The sequence below is a fragment of the Apteryx rowi genome, unplaced genomic scaffold (genome assembly GCF_003343035.1).
Source record: "Apteryx rowi isolate R43461 unplaced genomic scaffold, aptRow1 scaffold_364, whole genome shotgun sequence".
In the NCBI taxonomy this organism is placed as follows: Eukaryota; Metazoa; Chordata; class Aves; order Apterygiformes; family Apterygidae; genus Apteryx; species Apteryx rowi.
In genome coordinates, this window is record NW_020450130.1 from 27559 (window position 1) to 51819 (window position 24261).

Consider the following 24261-nt stretch of genomic DNA (forward strand, 5'->3'; position numbering starts at 1 on the left):
CCATGTCTCTGTAATTGCAATGAGATTATGACCCTACGACTGCACACAGATCTCTAATTCTTCCTGTTTACTCCCCATGCTGTGTGCATTGGTGTACAGGCAAAGACTGTTTAAGTGAGGGTTGCTCATTTAAATTCCCATGATGTCATAAAAGATTAGGAACATATAGCTTTTGATGAGTGCCAGAAGCAGAAGCAGATCCTGAGGGTCTGTTTTCCCAGAGTAGCTCATGAAGTGGAGTGATGAATCATCTTGATAAGAAAGGAAGATGCTAAGGGATTATTTGGCCTTACAGGTCACCTTCAGCTCCTCTTGGTTTAAATCAGCAACTTCAGGATTTGTTCTTGCAAGAATATTAAATGTACATTTGAATCTTGAAGTACTGAATGGCAGAAAATTGATCCTGGAAGTATTACTGGGGAATAACATGACATATTACTAGGATGCTTTCACTGTTCATTACCCTTTCTGAGCCAGCTCAGATGTACCTGAGAGAAACTGCACAGAGACTGGTATCTGTAAGAAACTCATTCCCAATACTGTACTAGCAAATCAGTCACTTCTAGAGTGTGCATGTTGGTGTCTCAGGAATCCTGGATGTAATCTGGAAAGGATGCACAGTCTTTGCACTGGGGGAGAGGAATATTTCTCACTTCTGAAGGAGTGGTAGCGAAGGTGAGTTTTTGTGGTGTCTTGCTGTGTCTGTTACCTACTTTTTAACCTGTTTAATGCACAGTGTTGTAYTGTCTTTCTTAAAAGACTATTCAGCAGTAAGTCAAATGGTCTGTGGATATTTATCTGTGGTGATGCTGCTTCTTTCAATAACATACAGTCTTACTGAAGAAATACCATGCTCATGTGTTTCATAAACCTGTGTTTGACAGTGAAAAATTAACCTCCACTTTTTTGGTTGTTTTTCGAGAGTTTTTTTTTGTGTATGTGTGTGATTGCTCAGGTCCCTGGGTCAACCTTATTAATATTGGCACAACAATAGCTTTCTTCCAGTTGTTTGTAACTTCTGTGTTGCAAAAATGTGGGAATCAGCATAGTAAAGTCATGAAGATTTTTTTGAACTGCCGGTTAAAGTTCTGGCATGGGGAGGTTATTTTGACCTGTTGAACTGAAAACTTGAAGTTTTAACGTCTTCCTGCATCACCATTAATATAAAATGCATTTCCTGCTTTCCAACAAGTTCAAGAACACAGCAGGACAAGAAGCTTCTGTACGCTTCTCTGGGCAGCTCTGTCATTTCCGTCAAATAGCCAACCACTCTTATTGTGAGGATATCTTTATTCAAAATTACATTAAAACCTTTTGAAAACCCTGTATGTACTTATTATCTGAAATGAACTCCATTCTGTTTGCCTGCACTGCAGTCAAATTGCAATTGTGTGCAAAGATAACAAATTTGAGTTCTCTAGCACTTTGTGGAGAAGCTGATCTGACGTGTTGTTCCGTGATATTTGGATGTCTTGTACTTTAACAGATGGAGTTGTTCTCTCCACCGTTCAAAAAAAATCAAACATTTCCTCCCAGGATTTCTGTGTAAATTGGCTCTTTCTCCATGTAGTGTAGTTAGAACATGATGTGCTGCCTGACAGACTACCAGGACAATGAAGACAGGACCACTATTCTCCCTCGTATAAGGATTTGGCTCTATGAACATTCTAGTTTGTTGGTTTGTGAACAGGATGGGCTATTCTTGTGGGACTGCTCATATCATAAATGTGCTTCGCTGATTGTAATTCCCTGATTCACTGACTGTAATGAGTGAGAGGCATCTGTTTTGGAAATATGACAGCTTAGGAAAAAGTGCTTTCTTTCTGCCCAAATAGATGTTTACCCTAGTGGTGAACCTTGAAGCATTATCCTTTCTTTACACTTGTTAGACCATGTAAGGAATATGGCATCCAGTTGTGGGTGCCCCAGTACAAGACAGACATTTATAAAACAGGACAAGTTCAGCTGTGGCCCACCAAGGTGGTAAGGGGGCTTGAGGACAAGCATGCTGAGGGAACTGTGTTTGTTTGGTCTGGAGGAGAAAAGGCTTTGGGGGGATCTACTAGCAGCTTTCCAATACCAGTCTCCTGAGGAGGTCTTCAAGAAGATAGAGTCAGATTCTTCAAAGATGCAGGTGCCTGGTGGAAGATGAGAGGCAACAGCCATAAGTTGAATCAGGGAAAGTTCTGAGTGGATATGGGGAAAAAAGAATCCCCATGAGAACAGTGAAACATTGGAACAGGTTTCACAGAGAGGTTTTGCAGTCTCCATTCTTGGAGGTTTTCATTCTGGGTGAAGGGATGACTGGATAAAGCCCTGAGCAACCTGATCTGTTCTCATAGCTGACTCTTCCTTGAGCAGGAGGTTGGACTAGGGTCCTCCCAAGGTCTCTTTCCACCTGAATTATTCTGTGATTTTGCAGTGCTCTGTGTCATGATACTGCAACACTGAAGAAATGGGAATGACAGTTCTCCACAGAGCTCTACAGCATTGCTGTTTTGCAGACAGCCTGCTGTGAAAATACACTTTCTCTTTGTTTCTGATCTGTTCCCCTAATGTAACTGATGGAGATGGGCTTGTCAGAAATGTGTTTCTCTTATGGCACAGTGGAGTAGAGCTGTGTGGATCTGTTCTGAGAGTGACTCTGCCTCTCTACTTCATTTGCTCTACATCTTTAGTTTGGGGTTGGTTTGGGTTTGTTTCCAACCCAAGCTGTTATCCATAATATTTACCCTGACAAATGTGGCTGGGAGGAAGAGAGACATAGATGAACATGAAGGAAGGAACTGCTTAAAAAGAAGCTCTTGCTCAGCATCCCTGTTCCTCTTGTTAGGCTCCTATGGAAGAGAAAAGGAGGTTAGAGAAAGCTGATTTCTGCTTTCTAGCACTATCGTTTGCTCTGGCATGTCTGCTCTTGGAGGTTTCCAGGATCAGTCACTTTCTGTTAAGCGTATGCTGATACTTTTCTGGAGCCTGGATCTGAGCCAGCATCTAGTTCTGCTGGATGCTTTGTAGGCTAAAGAAATCTCTCGCCCTAAAGAATATGAACTCCAACACAGAAGCCTAACCTGCTTGTGTGGCTTCCACTAGGACAGAGCTCTGCTGCTGAGCCCTGCCATGGTGGAAGCAGGCTTGAGTTCAAGCTTGTCTGAGCTGACCCATCACGTTTGCTGGGGCCAATAAAATGTTTGCAGGGCTTGTGCCAGGAGGCTGTCTGGCTATGAGAATCCTGGTTGTGATATGGGATATCTATTGTGTGTCAAGATAGGCAGTTTGGCTGTGATCAAAGGAGAGGTGCATCACTAGGCTTGCATGGCAGCACAGTAGTTCTGTTGCATGTGCTGGAAATTAATCTGCTTTGGGTGTCTGCTATGCTGTGGTCCCTTTTCTGGTGCAGATACTGCTGCCCTAATTCAGTAGATATTCTTTTCTCTTTCTGTGTGTCCCTGTGCTGGGACATCTTGTGCTCTTCCTACAGCAGATGTGCAACCTCCATCTCCTGACAGGTGAGCTTGCCTACACTGCAGTGTAGTCCCTAGTAATGCTGTTTTACAGGCAGTGTGTCTACTGCCTGGAAGGATTCTTGAGCTGTCCCCAGCATATGAGGCAGCTCTGCATTGCCACAAGCTGTGGGTTTGCATTGGGTCTTCAGTGCTCTCTGTATGTGCCTTCTGAGGAATCTGTGTTTTCTGCTCAAGATTCAGGAGGATTTTCTGTCCTTGGGCCTGCTGTCTGTGTTCTCCCTGTCCCTTCCTCATCCTCACCATGTCTGCATCTTGCCCTTCTTCCCTTCTTCTGCTTGTGGTCTCGTCTTCCTCTCCCCTTTCTCATGTCCCTCAGACATGCCTAGTCTCTCTCATCCATCCTCTCCTACCTAACACCTTGTCCCATTTTCTTGCCTCTTTACATCTCTTTGGATTTGCCTTCTCCCGTGTTCAGGCCCTTGGTCCCTGTCACCCAAGACCCTCTCCTATTTGCCCTGTGTTTATTTCTGCCCACAAGAAAGGAGTCTGATGTGATTCTTGGTTCATCCCCATCCTTCTGTCACTGTGGGCTAGCCCAGACCTCACAGGAATGTCAGCAGCACCTGTCGGAGGCTCAGGGAGGAGGGTAGTTGTAGCCCCTCGGACTGCACAAAAAGGGAGCAGGGGGACATGCCTGAATAAGTGACACTTAAAACTTTAAAAATTAAATTCTTTAGGGATTTTTATCTCTGTGTAGTTTTTCTGTGGTGTAGCCTAGTGCAGAAGTTTTGCATTGTGAATTGAGTTTTTCCTTATGTATTAGTTTTGATAATTTTCCAAAGGCAAAGAATGATATCAGAGTTACCATGAGCTTCCCACACAAGGGTGGTGATTGTGTGCTGGCCAGAGATCTTTTTTCTTTCGAAGTGAACAAAATATCTAAAACAGAAACTTCTTTGTTTGGCAACTGAAATACAAGCTAAATATTTACAGTATGGTGCTATGGGATCAGGGCATTTCTGTCTCCAGTGAGATCACTCTTAAGTGCAGTTTTACAGAAAGCTTTCTCAACTAGAAATAAAATAGCCACAAAAGTGACATTATTGGTTTAAAAAGTAACTGTCCCCGAGAGTCATGTGTGTGCACATGGAAATCCTAGGCCTCATTTTGTATGTATTGTGCCTGTCATATGAAGTGGCTGAGTTTTATTTCACTGAAAAAAGGGAATAAGTTGATTTTTTTCTACAACATTTGTTTTCATTTGCAACTCACTTGGTACTTGTGAAGTCTTTGGGCTTTGCAATTATTTTCACACCCCTTTTTTTTTCTGTCTGTTATCAGGTGAATTCCGAAGTAGTATTTATTTTAGTGTTGATTTTGAAAGAGGAAAGCTTTTTTTTGTGTTGGTCCTTTCTTCATCTTTAGTTTTTGATTTGTCTATATATGACTAAAATAATTAGGCATAATCCATCCAATAATAGACTTTGATTTGCTGTGTGTAAATTTTCTCTTAAGGAATTATATAATTTTCTTTTATGAAGACACACAATTAAAACATAGCTTTTAAAAATGACAAACTGAAAGGAAATTTAATTAAAAAATGTTACGATATATGAATCCTTTATGGGTTCACAACAGCATGTGAAACATGTTTAGTTTATCACTTATAAAAGCTATGTTTTAATTCTGTTTTACAGTACTAGGAGAGTAAACTTATTTTTTTCAGGCAAATCAACTATCTGTGCTTAGATCTGTAATTCAGTACAACTTAGTATGTCTGAGATAACTGGTTATTTGTTACAAATGAATGTGTCGGGATTGGCTACAAGCACAGATTCAAACTACTTTCTAACCAGTGCTCACTGTACTTAACCTAACTCCTGGGCAGTGTAAATATTAAAACAAGGCACCAGGAGCTCCAACTTCTAAATTTAAAACAATGAAATGTATGCAGTGCAGAAGTTCTGTCCTTCTGCTGAGATGTCTGAAGTGCTTTTGACTTTTTTGAGTGCTATGGTTCTTCAGTGTAGCTTTCTAAACCGGCCCTATGTTTTTTTGTTCCATTTTAACTGAGGTGGATTTCTCTGACAAGCACAACCTTGGCCCATGTGGTAATAGAGATGCTGGCAATGGGCAAATCTCACTTTATGGGTCCCAGCTGCCACTGAAGTTGTGGAGGTTGCGAACTTAAAGGTGACCTCTGCTAAAATTTTCCTATTTTAAGATCCATCTGGAGGGACAGCAGACATTTGTGATTTGAAGTGCAGACACAATGAGACTTATACAGCAAATGTTTTCAATTTATTGTGTGACAGACCTGGGAAACAAATCAAAATGGCAAGAAACACCAAGAATTATTGTGTAGTCAATTATTCATGCAAGTCTGAACAAACATTTGTTCCCCTGCCATCGTTTCAAGACTTACTGCTGAAATGGTATGTGTCAAGCCTGGTTTCTACTCTGCACATGGACAGGTGGGGAAGAGACTGAAGGTGTGCATGGCCTGTGATGTCTGCTCAGGCTGAGGGCATCATGCCCACAGTGTGGCTCCCAAGCACAGCACAGAGCTGTTCTGTTCGTGTCATGCTGAGCACGAAGTGCATAGCCTTCCTCAGGAACATTTACTGTTAATGGCACTGTGAAAAGATGTGGCTCTGCTCCTTGGAATGCAGCATGTTGCCTGTCTATGGCTGGAGTTCTTTCACAAACAGGTTTTGTTTTGTTTTGTTGGAGTCTGCATGGTGATGCAAGCAGGAAGGAAATAATAGCTAAAGCTGAGATGCGTTTTTGAAGGCTTTTATGGGATGAGGTCAGGTCTGGTTAGACCTCCTGCTGAGCTTGGCAAACTGGTTTGGTTAGAAGGGCTGACAGCCTGGCTAAATGACAGGAACAACGTAATTTTCTGGTACGTAAGTCTGTCTTGGAAGGAGAGATGGCAACACTGCAGAGCCCATTCAAGAACATCAGGCTGACGCTGGCTCCCCCTTGAATGTATGGGCTTTGATTCTAGGCTGACACATAGGGATAGCAAAGCTCTGGGTAACAGAAATGTATGTGAAATTTGTAAAGCCCATATAAATTCTGCTTTATAAAATAAATGGCCCTCTGGTACGTAGGGGGCCAGATGGCCCATTCATGGCCATCACTCACTCCTCTGCTTCCTTGAGGAAGAACTGCAGATATCAAACTTGGCCAGCTGTGGTTGCTGATGCACAGAAAGCTGGTGCCTAAGACCTGGGGGACTGGAAACACGGGAGTGCTGGCCTGCCACCCCCAGTGGGTTATGGCACCAACTGCAGGGCAGTTGAGAGGAAGCACAGAGAAAGGGGAAGGGACGTAGCCAGTTCCACAACTGTAGTGGCCATATAAACAGAAATACCATGTCAATAAGAAGCTTTCCACTCCAGCTGCCTGAAGCTGAGCTGCTTAAACTTCACTGTAGGTGCTGCAGCTTTGGATAGGATGGGATTTGAAATGACCTAAGGTGAGTCCTGATAACAGCATCACATGGGTTGGTGCCTTACTTTGGGTATCAAGCTTGCCAGTTCTAGTCTGTCTGATAACCATTTCAGGCCATTTCTTCCTGCCAATACAATTCACACACACCAAAAAAAAAAAAAAAAGGGCAGGAGTCCAGAGACATGTCTGAGCTTTTCAGAGAAATAAAGTATTCAGAAGCTTCTGAATTTAACTTTGTCTGTGCTACTTTTGAAGAACAGACCTTTCTTCTAACCATCACATTATTGTAAGGATATTGCTGTTTACAGTTGGATAAGGGTTTGTTTGTTTTGTGAACTAAATGTTTTTGGTGTCTGAAAGGTGTAGCTCAGTAGCTGAAGACATTCAGCTCACCTGTATTCATAAAGCTTCCAAATTATAGTACCAGGTGTTTTTCTTATAGCTGATGTAAGTGCTGTGTGTATGTTTCGGTGGCAGGTACACACATGTCCTGTTTCTCCTTGTTCAGCTAATCATCTTTCACTATCCAGTAATTAAGTTAAATCTGAATTTCCATTTAAAAAAAAAAATCTGTATATTTCTGCCATGTAAACTTCAGAATATGTTTGAATACATTTGCCCCACTTCGGCAGTAATTTCTACTAACTTAACTACTTAGAGGAACTATCCTAATTCTCCTAAACTAAAAAAATAAATAAATCCAAAACTCTTTCCCCATTGAATACGTCTTTCTTCTATATGCATTGTCTTATTGAAGATTACAGCCATCTTTGTGTTGTGTAGAGCTGCTTTAAACCAGTAAGTAGTACCAGCCACAGGCCTGACTGCCTGTATGTCGTAACAAGCTGAGCTCTAAATGCATGAGATCTATAGCAAGCTGTTGCAGGGATGCCGTTTAAGCATCCTTATAACATTTTTTTCTAGCTTTGCTGCTGAAAATCTCAGGAGAGCTGGTTGCTCTGTGTGTGTGCGTATATAGGTCTTGTAGCATTTGCCTCTTGACACCAGTGACATTTGTTTTACATGCTCCCCGCTAGGTAACCTGAAAAGCAATAATCCATCAGCAGCTGGGAATGTTACTTTTTGATGATGAAGAAACAAACCTAAAATGTAGGGATAGACTCAAGAGGATGGTATGGGTAGCTCCTGTAACTGCTTCTGCCAATATTGTCTCTTTTAGTTGCATGAAATTAGGAATGTGTAGAATCTGTAAGTCTAGATTTTATAGGCATGAGAATGCAGGTCTCATTAGTATGTACTTTGTTACAGACAATGCAGTGTTCTGAGAAATTACAGCTCTGCTAATAAGCCATATCTTTTTTCTTGGAATAATAGTTTGTGAGAGAAACTGACAAATGGCATTTTCCCTTTTCATCACTCTTTATACCCTTGTATTTCAAGAAAAAAAGGCTTGTGCCAGCATTGCATAAGTTGATAGAATTTTTTAAATCATTGCTGCTTGCCAGCATTTTTGATATGGATAGATGGGTGTTGGCTGTCCATATTTGCGCCCAGGTCACTGTTCAGGTGTTCCATGTAGCTGAGGAAAGCTGGATTCTTAGTGTTCTCACCTGTTTGTTGTCTTAATTATGGCAGGTGAAACGACTGAAAAGGCTGTCTTTGGTACTGTGAGGGGTAGTCTGACAGTATCATCTTATGGGGAGAGAATATCAAAAGTGTTAGGATAAGCCCTGATCATTTTACGTGTGTTTTGAAGCCTGTGGATTACATTATTGAGTTTTAGAAAGGTAAGAGTTTGGGGACTGTACTGTGCACTGTTAAATATGGCATCTTCAGATTATACACAATTTTGTAGATAAACCACTAGATTTCATGCTAGTGGATGCATGTTTATTCTCCCTGAAAAGTGTGATACCTCTCTAAATGCTACAGCTATGTTGGTCCTTGCTAACCTTGCTTGCCTGGAGAGGTAACTATTCTGTATCTTACAGCCCAGTTTAATGGAAGTGAGAAACGGCAGGCATCTCCTTCTCCCTCAAATGACCAGCGCAGGCAGTTACGAGCACCCGGAGGAGGCTTTAAACCCTTCAAACATGGCAGTCCAGAATTTTGTGGAATCCTTGGAGAGAGAATAGATCCAACTATTCCACTGGAAAAACAGATGTAAGTAAGCATAGTAATTGCTCTCTACCTCTTTGCCCTGCACTTATAGGAGCAGCAGATGTCCTCCATCCTGCTGTCTAGCTCCTCTTCCTCTGTGTCCCCTGTGTTATTGCTCACAGAAAGTTATTCTCATTAGTTCTGCAGAGCTTAAGGAATTTCTGTGAGGGATAAAATAAAGTTAAATAGGAACCTCTTTGAACTCACCTCAGGAACGGTGAATTTTATCTGTCAAGTCACATGTGGCTTATTCCACCTTTATCCATGTTATTTCATTACTCTGGGGAAAATAGGTGTGCATCACATACATCTGAACTGTGCTTTAGAGCTTCATGAATTCCACATATTTATGGTTGCGTAGCATACTTCTGATATCTCACATGTGCCCTACATCTAGCTGTAACACTGCTCTAGGGAGAGATTGATGAGACTGCTTACAGAGTTTTCAGAAAAGAGACAGTTTTTTCTTCTATGGTGTTGTGAAACTCAGGATGATATGTAAAGGTGTCTTTGTCAGCTCCAAATTCAAGCTGTGGGGGAATTGCCTTGAATGAATGTCTGTTATCCAAAAGGGTGACCTCTGTCCTGCCTTGTTGCTGTCCTTCCCTGACCCATTTGGACAGGCTGGTTTGCATGTTGGAGTGATCCACTGTCCTGTACCATACTGAAGGTGCAGCCTCAAACACGGTGCTGGAATCCTGTCTAATCCAAAAGAGAAAAAAATATCTTGTGGTATAGTTTGTGCTAGTAGTACTGTGGTCTGTGAGCACTGAGGATTCAAAGAAATTCACACAGTAGGGTCAGGGAATCCATCAAGGTGGTCCTACACCAGACCCTGATGTTCTAAGTTAGATGGAGAATTTCTTTTTGGAGAAGAGGGAGGGCATAACCTAGCATGCATTTGAATGCCCTCTGTGTGGAAAAACTTTGTCCCTGAGTGGTAGCAGTATTGGGAGTGTTAGTGTTGAATCCTGTTGCACTTCAGATTCTCAGTAGGAGAGAATACTCCTGTCTGACAGTTGTGGCTGAGTGAAGGTGGTTGCAGAAGTTCCTTTGCCTTTGGCACTCTTATTTTTCCATGCAACACTTTGGCCTTAAGCTTGAAATAGAGAATAATATCACCCACATGGTATCATGTTCTACCTCATTAACCACAGCCAAAGCTTTGAGGCACCTGCCCATTGACAGAGGGTAGATGCATCTCCAACACAGGGAATAGCAACCTCTCTTGTGAAATTACTCACTGAACACACTATAGATAAATGATTTAAGTGCTTTACGTTCGTCTATAAAATTTGATCTTCGGACTTGAATAGTTGTAGTCCAAAAATACATTTAAAATATTGCAGAAAGTTGAGCATCTGTTAATTAACTTTTGACTCTTATATAGGTTATTGTGTAGGTCTCTTTCAACGTATCTGCTGAACATTTTTGATAACCTGTTTAGTTCATGGAGCAATCTGATGTTTATGTTTAGTCCTTAATTTGCAGTAGACACACTAGGCATGCTGATCACTGCAATTTAAAACTAAAGGCTGCAGATTTAGCCCACTTCAATAATTAAAGGAGATAAAGCTATTCATACTGGATTATTTTGGTTCTTATGTATGCAGGATCAAATGTGAAATGAATGCACAGTTAACAATAATATGTCAGAAAATTGAATAGCTTGGATTTATTGTACTGTAGATTAATCATACTCATCCAAACTGATCACATTTTAGTGAGACCTCACCACAGCATCTGCCAAGCCAGTCCCTCTTTCTTTCTCTCTACAAATATGGACTCTGTTTTAGTAGAGAGCAGGATCTAGAGGAAAGGAAACAAAGTGTAGGCTAGGAACTTTCCCAAACAGGCTGAAATACTAAGGCATGTTAATATATCAAGCAATGAGTTGACTGTGATTAAGGGATCCCTACTTATGAACTTAGTAACTCATAGACACAGGGAAATTGAATGAAATTGTTGTGCTTCCTCTAAGTAACAGTGAATAAAGGAAAGTGTGCTCTGCTTTGTTTCCTGCGTCTTGTTGAAAGTGAATCCCTCCCAGCCTTATATACAAGATCTGGTGACTTCCTGTTTTGCTCTGACCAATTCAGAGACAGATTAGTATTGTGCATTATGTGAGCTGCAATAACTGATTGCACCTGCTGCATGACTGATGCAGCTGTCCTGTTTTCACTGGAGCTGTGGCCACTGAGAGCTGAAATCTGATCTTGACAAAATCAGGGACATCAGGAAGAATGTCTACAAGCCACAGATCAGGATGCTTTCAGTTAACCTCAGGAGGAAGTCCTGGTAAAGGTAGAAGCACATGGATTTGAATTTTGCTTCTAGATTTGTATTGTGTGCCTGTATTTTTCCAAAATATCTCAGAAGACATGAACATTTTCAGGTTCTTATTCTAACAGTTTTTCACTGGCATGTTTCCCAGGTATCTTTGCTCTCTTCTGTGAATGTATTCTTGACATTTGAATCTTGACCTTTCTGTACAAATATCTGTATGTTGACATTTAAAGAATAGACATGCCCAGGGCGAACAACCGCAACAGAGTTGAAACAGCAAGTTATTCAAGAACTTTGAGCTGGTTATAGCACCATGCTTATCTCTCAGGATAGCTGGAGCATGAACAGTCTGACTTTCCCGTCTCCCTTGGCATGCGATGCACAAGCAATTACACTTCTGAATACTCATGTTTACTCTCAGCTGTAGCCAGAGCTTCTGGGATTCATTTTTCTAATCAGATGTTCTCCATCAGCAGTTCTCTTTATACTTTGTTGTTCTTCTGCCAACTCTATTTTTAAAAGCCTGTTTTGTTTCTTGGAAAGAACTTGGTGTTCTTTGTCCATGAGCCTGAGTCTGTCCACTGAGGAACACCAGGCCCAAAGAACAGATGAAATACTTCCATGTAAGTCTTGGATTTCAGGACGCTTTCCTGGTTTTGGCTGGGCTTGTGTTTTATGTTGGTTTTATTTGCCACTTTCCTTGGGGGAACAGAAAGAGAAATGATTTATAGCATTAGGAATAATTTTAGATTCTTTCTCAATTCCATTTTCTGATTGACTCTTATTAATTTAGAATCCCTCTCTTATGCTCAGAATACAACCTAGCCTTTAAATTGCTTGTTGAGAAATATCCTTCAGCAGTAAGTAGCTGATGAGGGAAGGGGGAACATTGTCTAAAAACAACCACACTTGAGGATCCTTCATTGCTGCGTGTGTGTGATGGAGCTGTCACAGCATCCCTTTCTGATCTGTCTTGAATGTACAATAGTTTAACCCTACTGTTAGCTTTATCTAATGCAAACTCTGGTTGCAACCAGAGCAGGCACATGATGAATTTTTAATTTGATTACCAGCTTTTGTTTAGCTCATTCACCACATTCGACAATGGAGCTGATGTTGGCCCCAGGTGGTTAAGAGCATTACTTCTGTGAAAGGAATCTCTCTGGTGTTTATTCACTTAGCTTTTATGTAGAGCAACACCCTTCTTGAAGGAGGTTAATGGAGAAATAAATTTAGAACAAATGGAAGGAAACTGTTTTGCACAAGGCCAGTCACAGTTCCTGGCATTGACTGGCAGAGAGCATTTCTGATGTATGCATCCTAAGCAGGCAGGGTAGCATCATCTCATGCTTTGAAGTGCAGCTGGCAACTGCAGGAAGGAGGAGATTTCCCTTAGAGATGTGGCTGATTCTGTGCAGTGCCAGGCTCATTATGTGGTTGGGGTAAGTTGGGGGAGGGGTCTGCTGCCTTTCAAAGCGTTTGTTACTGAATTGTAAGATTTTAATCTTTGATACAGTGTAGCATGTGCTGAAGAGATTCTTTGCTTGCAATGGTCAGTTTAGTAAAGGACCCACCTTTTCTCTTCTGAGTTCCTTTCTTCCTGGCATAGAAGAACTTTCAAAATTGGTCATGCCCTTTCCACAGATTCCCCCAAGAATTTACTAGAAATGCTCTGGAGTTTTCCCAGCCCTGCTTGGAAAGTGTCTTTGTTATAGATCTTCACATTGAGGAAACAGGCACCCTTCTTTAATGCTTTTCTCCTTTCTTAAAGACTTGTTTGCAAATCTTTTCCCATATTAATTGTTTGTATTCTTCAGAAGTGGTTTGGCTGCCTTCGGTTGAAATACTGATGTAGTGTGGGGACAAAATAGAGTAAGTGTGTATACTGGGGATCTAGTGCTTGCAGGTTAGAGATTACATGTGCTGCTCTTGATGAGAATTTATTACATAAATATTTACATCAATCCTGTCACATGCTGCCCAGATCTAAACTTTTCGCTTCAGCAGAAAGGAACTACAAGCTATCTCAAGCTTAATGTTAACTTTAGATAAGGCAAGCAATGTGCTTTTTATCCTTAAGATGTTAGATCTTTAAATATCATTTATTCATACCTTAAAGAAACAAAGTAACGAAAGCAATATCGGTTGGAATATGCATGTCTTAATCTCTCTGCTTTTTCGTAGATGGTATCATGGAGCAATCAGTCGGACAGATGCAGAAAACCTGTTACGTTTATGTAAAGAGTGTAGCTACCTTGTAAGAAATAGTCAAACAAGCAAGCACGACTATTCTCTTTCACTGAAGTAAGTATCTGTCAGTAAAACATGTAAATGTAATTTATAAGCCAGAACTTTTGTGGTGCAAGAAGAGAAAATGAGCCAGTCTATTGCACCAGTTCAGCTCGGTAAAGCACCCAGAGGATTTGAGATTGTTGGCCTGCATGATATATAGTAACAGTCACTGATTTGGGATCTGGTAAGAGATTGTTATTCTTTGGTGCTCATTTAACAAAATAAACTTGGAGTTTTCTGTGCATCTGATTAGAAATGCTACTACTGCTTCTGCTTTGTTCAGATTTAGCAACTGTATAGCTTGGGATTTTATTCTTTTTGTAAAAGACTCTTCAGTCATAGAAGGAAAGAAGCTGTGTGTGGTTTACTGTGGTAGAAGTGGGTGGCATTGTTGCTGGTTCCTGCCAGTAAAAAGCCCAGGATCAAGGCTGAAAGACCTTCAGAATTAGGAAGTAAGCCTTGTTGCAATATTTTAGTGCCACTTTTAACTTGCATCACTTACCTTAGGCTGATCAGAGTACATTACAAATGTCAACTTCAACATATGCTCACTTGCATTTCCAGCAGAGGAAGTTTCCAGGTTCCCAGGTTTTCTATGCATGAGAACAAGTCTTTTGACCTTGGTAATGGGTATACAGGTATAAAGAAGATTCTTTCCATGCTTTTCTTCTTCCAGGATATCATGTGATGTGGAGAAGCCCTGTGACACAGACCCACCTGCTTTGTTTACCATTGTTATTGTTGACAGTCTAGCACAGAGCTGTGCTAGAGGCATGTTTTATCTCTGGAATGATGGTAACACTTTCAAAAACAGCTGTAAACCTGCACATGCAAAGAAACATTTGTACATTCTGAGGTTCACTAGAAATAAAGGGCCCCATCTTTCCTGGCTTAGCCTAATGGTCTAAATAGTAGATTTCAAGCTGGTTTTATATCCTCACTTTGGGTTGAGTAGAAGTCCATCCTTTACCCAGTTTTAAGATGTCATCTGAAAGTATTTTTCTTAAGCACTAGAGCAGTTCTTAAAATACAGATTTCTCTGTCACTGTTGTTGTGATCGCTCTGTAATACAGATGTCTGCCTTAAAGAACTGGAACACACCTACTTTAGAAATGAAGTTCAGCTCCTGTTGTCCCCTTTGTCATTTGATCTGTGTGTTCTCAGATGTAACGTTCCTCTAGTTTTGGACAGCTCAACCAAAGATCATGAATTTAGACAAGAGAAACATTTCCTTGCAATCAGCCTGATTTATGACTACTTAGCTGCAGGAAAAGAGCCCCTGTTAAAGGGCCAAATACATATTACTATTTGGGGCCCTGATTCCTTTGCCCAGGGGCACATGATCAGTCTGTGGTGGTGTTCATTTGTGTCTATGCATCCTTAACTTCAGAGCAGCAGGAAATCTCTTCATTAATTTTATTGCCATGCAATCTTATATTCTTATTAGTATTTATCTTGCTGAACCTCCTGCTTCCTTCATTCTTTGTTGAAATGTGAAACACAATGTATTACTCATTTCTAAAATAGGCAGTTTTCACCCTTTTCCATCCCTATTATTGAACTTCCAATGAATTTGGCACTAGCTGTGTATTTCATTTTCAGCATTTGTTATCTCTGTTGCAGGCTTTAATGTGAAACTCATTTAGTACTCTAGAGTTTTTTATCTTTGGCTTTATTTTGCATTTCCCTAGCAAGCCCATCTCTGGGTATTGCTGCAGATACATGCTTTTCTGGATATCCTTCCAACTGATGGCAGAGTAAAATCCCTCGTGACTGAGGTCAAGTGATTGTCATGTGGTCCTGGTGTACTTTGTATCCCAGTGGGTTTCTAGCTTAAGCAGCCCTATCGCTTCCCCTGTATCATGGTAAGGGAGATTTCAAGCATGTGTCCTTTCATAGCTCGCTTGACTTCAGTGAATGGACTAAGAAGTCTACCTGTGAGGCTGATGGTGTTCAGATGGTTTTGCACTCTTTCCAGTGCTTCATTTATATGAGAGCATCTGTTTCATCTCCCATTTTCACCAGCACAGGGATATGGCTTATATAGGAGAGATGATCAAAACAAGGTGTGCATGGAGTAGTCAAGGGGTTAACCAGACACAATAGTAACCAGACACCTCCTCCTCAGATTATAGTGAGAATGTGTATAACCTTGTCCTTGGTGGTGATCCCACTGCAAGGAGTAAAGTTACTTCTGTTTGCAGAAAAGAGCTCCTGAAACATTCAAGTGCAGACCTAAGGTTTGACTGCTGCCGCTGGCAGGCAGATAATTTCTATCACAATCAGTAAGATGTGATAAGATACTGGAATTAGTGTTATAAGAAGAAGACATAAAGAGGGTGCAGGCAGTGGGTTGCTGGCATGATCATGGGTGGGGTTGTGTGTGGGTGCCCTACTGTAGTGTCTTCAGTAATGCCAGCCAATAAGAGTCTCTTTGTAATAACATGCATGTTCTACCACCACCACACTGTCATGGCCCTGTGTCACTGTACCATTCCAGTGCCCCTCTTGCAGGGCTGGGCTGGCATCTGGACTGTCAGCATAGGATGGGAAAAAATGGCTTTGCTCACTTTTCCTTTGACTGGCAGACTCGAATGTACTTGAGGGCTTCTGTGCATGTGAGAGATCTATAAAGATGAAGGTTTTGAAATGTTGCTGTTAATACAGATTAAATGTCCATAGTCAAATGTTCAGAACAGACCCACTCAGCGTCAAACAACTGTATTATTTTGCTTCTTTGTTTATAACATATGAAATGGAAAGTAGTATAAAGATGCACAGTATCTATGGGGGATACCTGTTAGTTTTGCATTTAGTTTTATTAATCCTCACCAGCCATATGTTATTTATGCTTGTTATAAACTTGCAACATTGTCACTTGTTTCATTAATCTAACATAATTGTGCTAGAATATGGTTCTTGAATCCTTGCTTTGGAGTTGATAGATGCCACAGTTAAGAAATAGACAGCTGTCCTCCAAGTAATTCCTGAATGTCCATGTTGGTTGGACTAGGCTTCTGGCTTCTGCTTTCTGCTGCCTCCTTGTCCTAGATGCTGCTCTCATATGATCTGTATAGCGCCCCTGCTTAGTGTACAGTGTATGGCTTGTGTTACCGTGGAATGACCTCTCAGGAAGCAGTCTGTGACAGTTACATTGGAGAGTATAGGCACATGCTAGTGTTTGACTTCTGACTCTGAAGCTAACTGCAGTTTTAACTGTTTTCTGCCATGATTTCAGTAAAATCATTGACATGCAAACTGAAGCTGATGATGAAACATTGTGTAGGGCGTAGGTAATGGCCCCAAAACCCACAGTTTTGTGATGCTGTTGTGTTTTTTATTTGGGAGTGTTGCCAGACAACTGGCTTCTTCAGGTGTTTGATATTTGTTTCTCAGAGGTCTTTTGCTGAGGTGTACTGCCCCTAATCCCCAAAAATGAAAGGTGTCTTGATTGCCAGGCCTATGGTGGTAGGTTTTGCAGGGTAGACTGGGACCCTTATCCCTAGCTATAGAGGGGATGGCTTTTTGCCAGGCATGTCAAGAAAGGAGGCTCTACTCCCTTCTACTTGCTATAGATCATTACTTATATCAGAATTCCCTTGGAATTGTTACCAGAAATATGTTAAGAATCCTCTTCAGAAATGTTTTATATGACTTTGGGAATACTCCCTTAAGTTTGACTACATCCTGATCTTTATTGATGTTTTCTTTTGTTTCAGTATTGTCTTGCTTCTTTGACAGAAAGGGTAGAAAACAGCAGTTAGGTTCACATTTGCACAGCCGATGTTGTTTAGTACTTAAGCCATGATCAGTTGGAGCAAATAGCAGAATAATCTTATTCTGTATAATATAATCTTATTGTAAATAGAGAATTAGCTTGCTTTCAAGCAGTAAAACCACTGTCTCTATAATTCATATGGTGCTGGCATGGTTGCAGTGAAGAAGCATGTGAATTTATCAGTCAAATTCCCTTTTCTCAGATGGGTCAGTACCAGAATAGGAAACTACAGTAAACAAAAACTGTGAACAGAGTTTCAGTTTAGCTGTCAATTGTCAGCTAAGCACATCCCTGATAAGTCAAAGGTACCTCTGGAGAAAGTAGCAGCTGTCCCAGTGGCACTGAGTACCAGAACAATGTATTTTGGAAAACAAGTATTGTCCTTTTAAAAACATCTAAGAGCTTTCTTTCACAGGGGATTTCTGTCAATATTGAAGAGTTGTGACATGGTGCTGTCATGAGATGACAGTGAGGCCTGTGTGCAGCAGCAATAGTTTTTGTAGACCATCAGGTGTGAATAACATCACTTTCAGACTTAAGTTGTTTTAAGATTGTGATCTAGAACTGAGAACCCAGGCTGGAAAAAAGCAAACCATATAACAAAGAGAGATTTGCAAAATTATATTTTAAAGTTTAGACCACTTTTTATCTGCTCAATAAGATAAGCACTTTTCCAGACTGGAGCTATTTATTTATATTCATTCAGGATAAGACTGGAAAGTCTCTGAACTGTGATATCATCAGTGCCAAACTACTGCCAGCTACAAGGTGTTTATATCCCTCRTTGCTGGATAGTCCATGGGTTGGAGCCCTGAACTTAGCATTGACTTCCTCAAGGCCCCACGTTGCCACTTGTCTTTGTGGGTGATCAGTATTTCTAAGGCTCCAGCCAGAACTCTTTTAACTCACAAGGAAAACACTGATACTTAAACGATTTAAGAGTCTAGCTATGCCAGGCCATTAGGTGGGGTGACAGCTGGTCTCTCGTGTCCTACTTCATAGTGGAGGCCCTGCTTCCAGCCACAAGAGGATTACCTGGGGTAGGTGATGTGTGGAACGTGTTCGTAGACCATCTACTTTTTTCCTGCTGACACCCCAATGCACACAACAAGAAGCAAAGTTGGTGACTGCAACTGCCCTGCAATACTCCATTGACTTTGGGCTCAGGGCAGCTGCTAGGTACTGAGGGGCCAGGCTGAGCTTCAGAGGGACCTGTATATTTTTCCTGCATGTCTGTGGAAATCAAGAAGCAGGCTCTGTGTGGACTGACAGCAAGGTCTTATCTTTCAAGTGGCAGCTACAGTCAGAGTAGCACTAAAGACTATTCTCCCTTCTTTGCAGTGTCTTAGAGGAACAGAGTTTGGCCACTAGTTGAAATCAGAGCAGTGCTGCTTTATGCAAAGTTATGAAGGCAATTGCAGGCCCCTTCTTTATCAAAAATCTCTTAAGATGAACCCAGCCACTTCTAATTTCCTATTTACATAGAGGGATCAGCTACCTGTCACTTCTGCTTTGTTAAGCTCTGAAAGGAAAGATTTCCAACTTTCAAAGTAGCAAAAGGCATTATTAGCTAGATAATCCAAAAGATTCACTGGATAATGTGTATACACATTTCTGAGGCTGAAATGATCAACTATGATAAACAGAATAGAGTTGAGGAGATAACAATTTGATATTGTTACTAAGTCTTCCGCTGAATACAGAGTTGAACTATGCAAGTCTAATGAGAGGGATGATTACGCACATTGAGTCGACTCCAAAAAATTGTCTAAGTTGTGGAACTTAGAGAAATTGCCTATCATTAAATGCATTTTTTCACCCCACCAATTAGCCTTTTGTCAGGAGTGCAATTACATTGATCTTTCCCTGTGACACGACTTTTGCATTGTTCCCTGTAGTAGGGAATCACTGGGACTGGAAGGGGCGAAGAGCTGCCTGCTTTGCTGGGAGCCTAGCAGCACCAACATGACCTTCCTGCCTTTTTCAAGAGTCAGTTTGGCCTTTTTTTGTTTATAGCTGATTTTAGGTGTAGGCATCTAGCATTAGAAGGAAATGTTTGTAACTGTGACATAATGGTACACTTGTTTTCCTGGACAGGTCCCGTTAGCCCTCACCCTTGCCACAAAATGTCTTTAATTCCTCTCTTTACATCATGGGCTTGGTCTTCTCTTGGTGATTCTGCTCTCTCAGCCTCCCATGACTGCCTGGAGAAGAAAATGCCAGAGGAGGATGGACCATGACCTTTTGCTGTCTCTCCTACCGTGACATTGAACAAACACATCTCCATCTTGCTGAATTCTCCCTCAACATTTAGGCACGTGATGTGATTCCAGTACAGCACAGTCCACACACATGGCTTTGTGCAAGAGCACTGTGTTCCCCTGCCGTTTGAGAACATGCCACACGGAGCATACAGCCATCTGACAGCCTAGAGGTGAGCCAGTGTTACAGCTGTAAGATGCCATACTCTCCCCAGAGATGGTAGATGCTTGCTCTCATCCCCTTCTGAATCAGATTAGAAAACAGCTCTGATGTAAAAGAACTCAAGCCAGCCCTGCCCTCAAAGACTGTCGATAGGTAGCAATGCTGAAGAACACTGGTTTAAAATACCTTTGTACCTATAGCAAAAGGATGACAGTTGACCAGAGCAGAAAAGATATATAAGAACAGGAAGCATCTGAAGGAAGTCATGTTTTCTGCATGGTCTTTTCTGAGGAGCAGCATATACCTCTCCGAAGAGTGATCTCAGAGCCCTGCTGTTCTGAGCCAGTTTGCTTTGCTTTGGAGCCTGCTAAGGAGACCTTGGAAGCAGGGCTGCAGCATAGTATGTAAGCAGTAGTGTTCTCTGGATCACTGCTGTAGCTCCTGCTGGTAGCACTATGTGCTGGAGCTGGACTCCAAATCCACCCCAATGCCACAGCTGCAGACCACTCTTTCTCCTCTTATTGCACCCCTTAACTCCTCTATCATTATCTTTTCTAGCATGCTTGAAACAAAGCTGAATATCTCCTGCCCCAAACAGCACAGGTACCCTCATGCCATAAGATGTGGAGAAAAGAGCATAAGATGAGCTCTGTCCCCCAGAAAGGAATGGTAAATCTGTTTGGCTTGTTCCTAGGTCTGCAGACGTAATAGGCACTTGTCACATGTAGCAAGGCTCCTTGTGCACCAGAGCTACCCTCCAAATCTACTCCAGCGGGCTTTGCATGTTCAGGTGCTCCTGTAAACCTTCATCCCGTAGTCTAGTCTGACCTCTTCAGCACATTGCTTCGAAAACCATACAGCACAACTTGCAACAAGCAGGTTGTGACTCAGTTCTGGCCTTGTGAGTTTAAATGCCGTAAAATTCCCAGCAATGCCTCAGGGCTGCCTGGTATCCCTTCAGACCCTGAAAATCTTTAGCTCAAGTGCTGTGCAGCCTGATCTACTCCAGAAGATACTAGACCCAAGCATCACTGTCCTCAGGCTGTCCGGAGCAGTTGCCAGAGGCCACCGTGTGCCACATAGCAGCTCTTAAAAGTATACTGGAGAGACACAGGAGTAGCAGGGGCTTCTACTGCCTTATAGAACTGAAGGGCTGCTTTCAGTTTCTCCCTATGAAGCCTCTTTCCCTTGCACCTGCATGCTTGGTGCTTTCTGTCAGTCTGGGAGATGTTCCAGTGCAGTGGAAACTAGAGGGGATGTGGGCTGATGCACAAGGCTGTGAAAGCCCCATAGAGCAAGGTAGTCCTGGTCCTCAGGTGCCCATAACCCTTCACCTGGGACAAACTCATCAGGGTTGCATTTGTTTTTTTTTGTTTGCTTATTTTTAATTAAGTGCACAGATCCTTCTGCTGGCCTTTTAGAACCAAAGGGAGAGGGCCAGGTTTTGGGACCATTGCTGCTCTTCCATGTCCTTGAGTTGATGTGTCCATTCAGGGTAATAAGTTGCATTTGATTCACGGGAGTGCATCCCTGGTCTGCATTCCTTGCCAGAAGCAGGACAGTGAAGGGCTTTGCGGGGACATCTGAAATGAGAAGATTCACTGGCTTTCAACTGTAACATCTCTCAGTTTCCCCACCTCTGTCACATCTCCTTGTGTATCTCTGCTTTTCCTACTGTCTTGTTCCTTTAAAAGGATTATTGTCCTAAGAATGGTCCTACTGCTCATTAAGGAGGGGTTTTGCAAGGGCAGAGGACCAAGCCCACAGTCAGCTCTGTGGTCCCATGGCAGACTGAATGGGGCCATAAGGCCTGTATGGGTGAAGGTTAGGTGATAGCCAAGTCACTCCAAAAAAAAAAAAGAAAGAAATGAATTGTTGTTGAAGTATGCGTTGTTGCCTGAAGACAGAACTTTTATGCAAGGAACTGGGAGGCTCTTTGAGGTACACAGGAAAAGGGAGTGCCACCCCATAGCTGGACATGGTAAACAACAACTCATCACCTGTTGGTGTAAGGCAAATGTTTGCCAGCCAAGCTTGAGTGGTTAATGTTACAGCAGAAGGGCTGGGAGATGCACTAGATTGCTTCTTTCACAGTCCACCTGGATTGCATGTTTCCTTCAGGGACACTAGAGCTGCTTCTGGGTCCCTCTGTTTCCCAATTTGGCCACCTTGAAAGGTAGCTACAGGTAGAGATAGAGCCCTGGAGCAGTGGATATGGGTCTCTGCTATAGCCATACCTTGTACACAGGAAAGCAGTGGTGAAGGTCCTACAAAAGGCTGGAGTGATGGGCCAGCCAGACTTGCTTTGGCAGCATGCTGGCTTAGTCGCCTAAGGTGAGTGATTATTAAATACATTCTTAGTTATCTAATCAAGTGCAATGTGTTGCTGTTACTTTTTTTAAAAAAATATAATAAATTTGAGGAGAGATTCCTTCACTGTTTCGGCACATCAGTAAAAATTATAACTGGATACAGAAGCCTTAATGAAATGCTTTCAAATGACTTCAATCACTTCTCACTTCTTAACTGATATGCTCTGAAGAGCACTCAGCTGCCTTTATCCGGCATCCTCCCATTGGCTGATCATCTTTACCATAGTTATAAGGGGAGGTGAGGGGCAGGCAAAACATCTGCATACCCAAAGGAGTGACCCTATGAAATTTGTTAGTTCTGGGTCTTTGTAAAAATCAAGGAACACACACATCTCTCTCTTATGGATATTTTGATAACTTCTGTGGAAAAACTTTGGGGAAAGGGTGGATTTACTTTCTCACACACATGAGCAAAAATAAAGTTCTCCCTTGTTTTCTGTGGAACAGTGACTGTAAAACATCAGCTCCTGGCTAATTCTCTAGTCTCTGTTGAGGGCAAACTCTGCCTGTGAATGTGGATGATTTATGAGTTTATATATGGGGGACTGAGTGGAAAAAGGCAATGAACACCAAGATTAAGTAAGTTTTTGGAACTATACTATGCAGTCTTGCTGCAAATCATGTGAGCGATGTAGGCATATTCTGAGACAAATAATAAAACAGTCTTTATTATGTAATAGTGCATAAATCAGTCACATTAGAGAATAAGTCAATCATATGAAAGAGTACAAAGACCAAGATTTAATTTACAAACAAAAAAAATCACCCTGTGGAAATAGGTTGTCCAGAAATTGATAAAATACTGGCCACAAGTGGTTTGTTATCCAAAGAACACATTATGAAGCACTGAAACTGACCTTTCTAAATTGCATTTCCAAGCCTCCTTAAGTGTTTCAGGAGCCAAAGGCACTTTGAATATGAATAGGAGCATTATCTTTTGCCATTTTAGTTCATTAAACTAAAGCTTCCAATATGTGGTTGAGTTGATATTGAAATCCAATGAGTTACTTTTGTCTCCTCTGGTTATACTGCTTGATTTATGACTCTAGGTTTTTTTATTATTATTGTTTAGGCAAAAATGATTCTGTTGAGTTATGGAAATGGTAAAATGCCTGACTGGTACATCAGTAGACTGTGGAATTGTTTTGTGGGGTGTGAGGTAAGCTCTGGTAATTGTGTGGCTGTGTGTCTTTAAGATAATTCTGGGGCAAAAATTGCAGCGTCTGAATGTTGCACACATCCCCCAGGCACTCACATTCATCATTGCATTTTAGGTGTGTTTATGCTTCTGGGAGACCTTTGTCAGCATGTGTGAGCCATCATGTGCTTAATTCAGTGCAATACATTCTGATTCTGAGAAAAAGGAACAATGGCATCCTGATTTTGTGTTGAGATTGTTAGCAATTTAAAGTCTATTCCTTAGCTTCATGTGGCAGGTTTTTTAAAGCATCCAGTACTGCTCTGGTTTTGGTGTTTTTTTCTTGTTTTGTTTTTAACCTAATCAGTGTTTTCATTGGACTATTCCCCTTGTAATGGAAGACTAGAAATGGAAGTTTCCCAAAGCAGAGTTATGTCTAGCAATGAGAATCTGCGTAAATATTGCCTGTATTTGCAAAGTTTATACTAAAAGATGGTAGCAATTTTTCAATTCCATTTAAAACAATCGACATGTCTCCAAAGACCCTCTTTTCCAAAATCAGGAAAGTGTCTGTGTTCCATGGACTTTGAGAGGGCCAGACAGGTTTAGCTTGCACAGAAATTTGCACGAGTTGTTTGTTGTCTCGCTCCTGTTCCAAAAATGGCAGTACAATGAGTGTGAAGCACACATAAAAGTTGCTCTGTTGTCAAGTCAAAATGCATCTGCAGGTGAAAGCATTCATCAGGGTGGTTTAACTTGCTTATGTCAACACCTGTGATTTCAAGTTAGCATTGTTTACCCAGTAACAATTCATTGTGTGTGAACTGGCCGCCTCTGGAGTCTGGCTTGAGAAATGGTCTTTATGATGTATAGATTCATATGTTGCTCATCTCAATAATAAACAAGAAATTATTTTTGATGACAAGT

General features: G+C 41.5%; 1 protein-coding gene across 10 annotated transcripts in view; it reads left to right on the forward strand.

Moving 5' to 3' along the window:
* The window catches only part of SHB (SH2 domain containing adaptor protein B), an 84652-nt gene that overhangs the window by 5332 nt on the left and 55059 nt on the right, over positions 1-24261 (forward strand). Inside the window, exons 2-7 of one of the 10 annotated variants that reach the window (XM_026073225.1) lie at positions 8876-9047; positions 13515-13634; positions 14299-14417; positions 19498-19834; positions 22073-22158; positions 23269-23355. In XM_026073225.1, coding sequence (XP_025929010.1) covers positions 8876-9047; positions 13515-13634; positions 14299-14417; positions 19498-19640 — 554 coding nt within the window. In that variant the 3' untranslated portion in view covers positions 19641-19834; positions 22073-22158; positions 23269-23355. The other 9 variants (XM_026073222.1, XM_026073224.1, XM_026073229.1 and 6 more) reach the window with 9 other exon arrangements.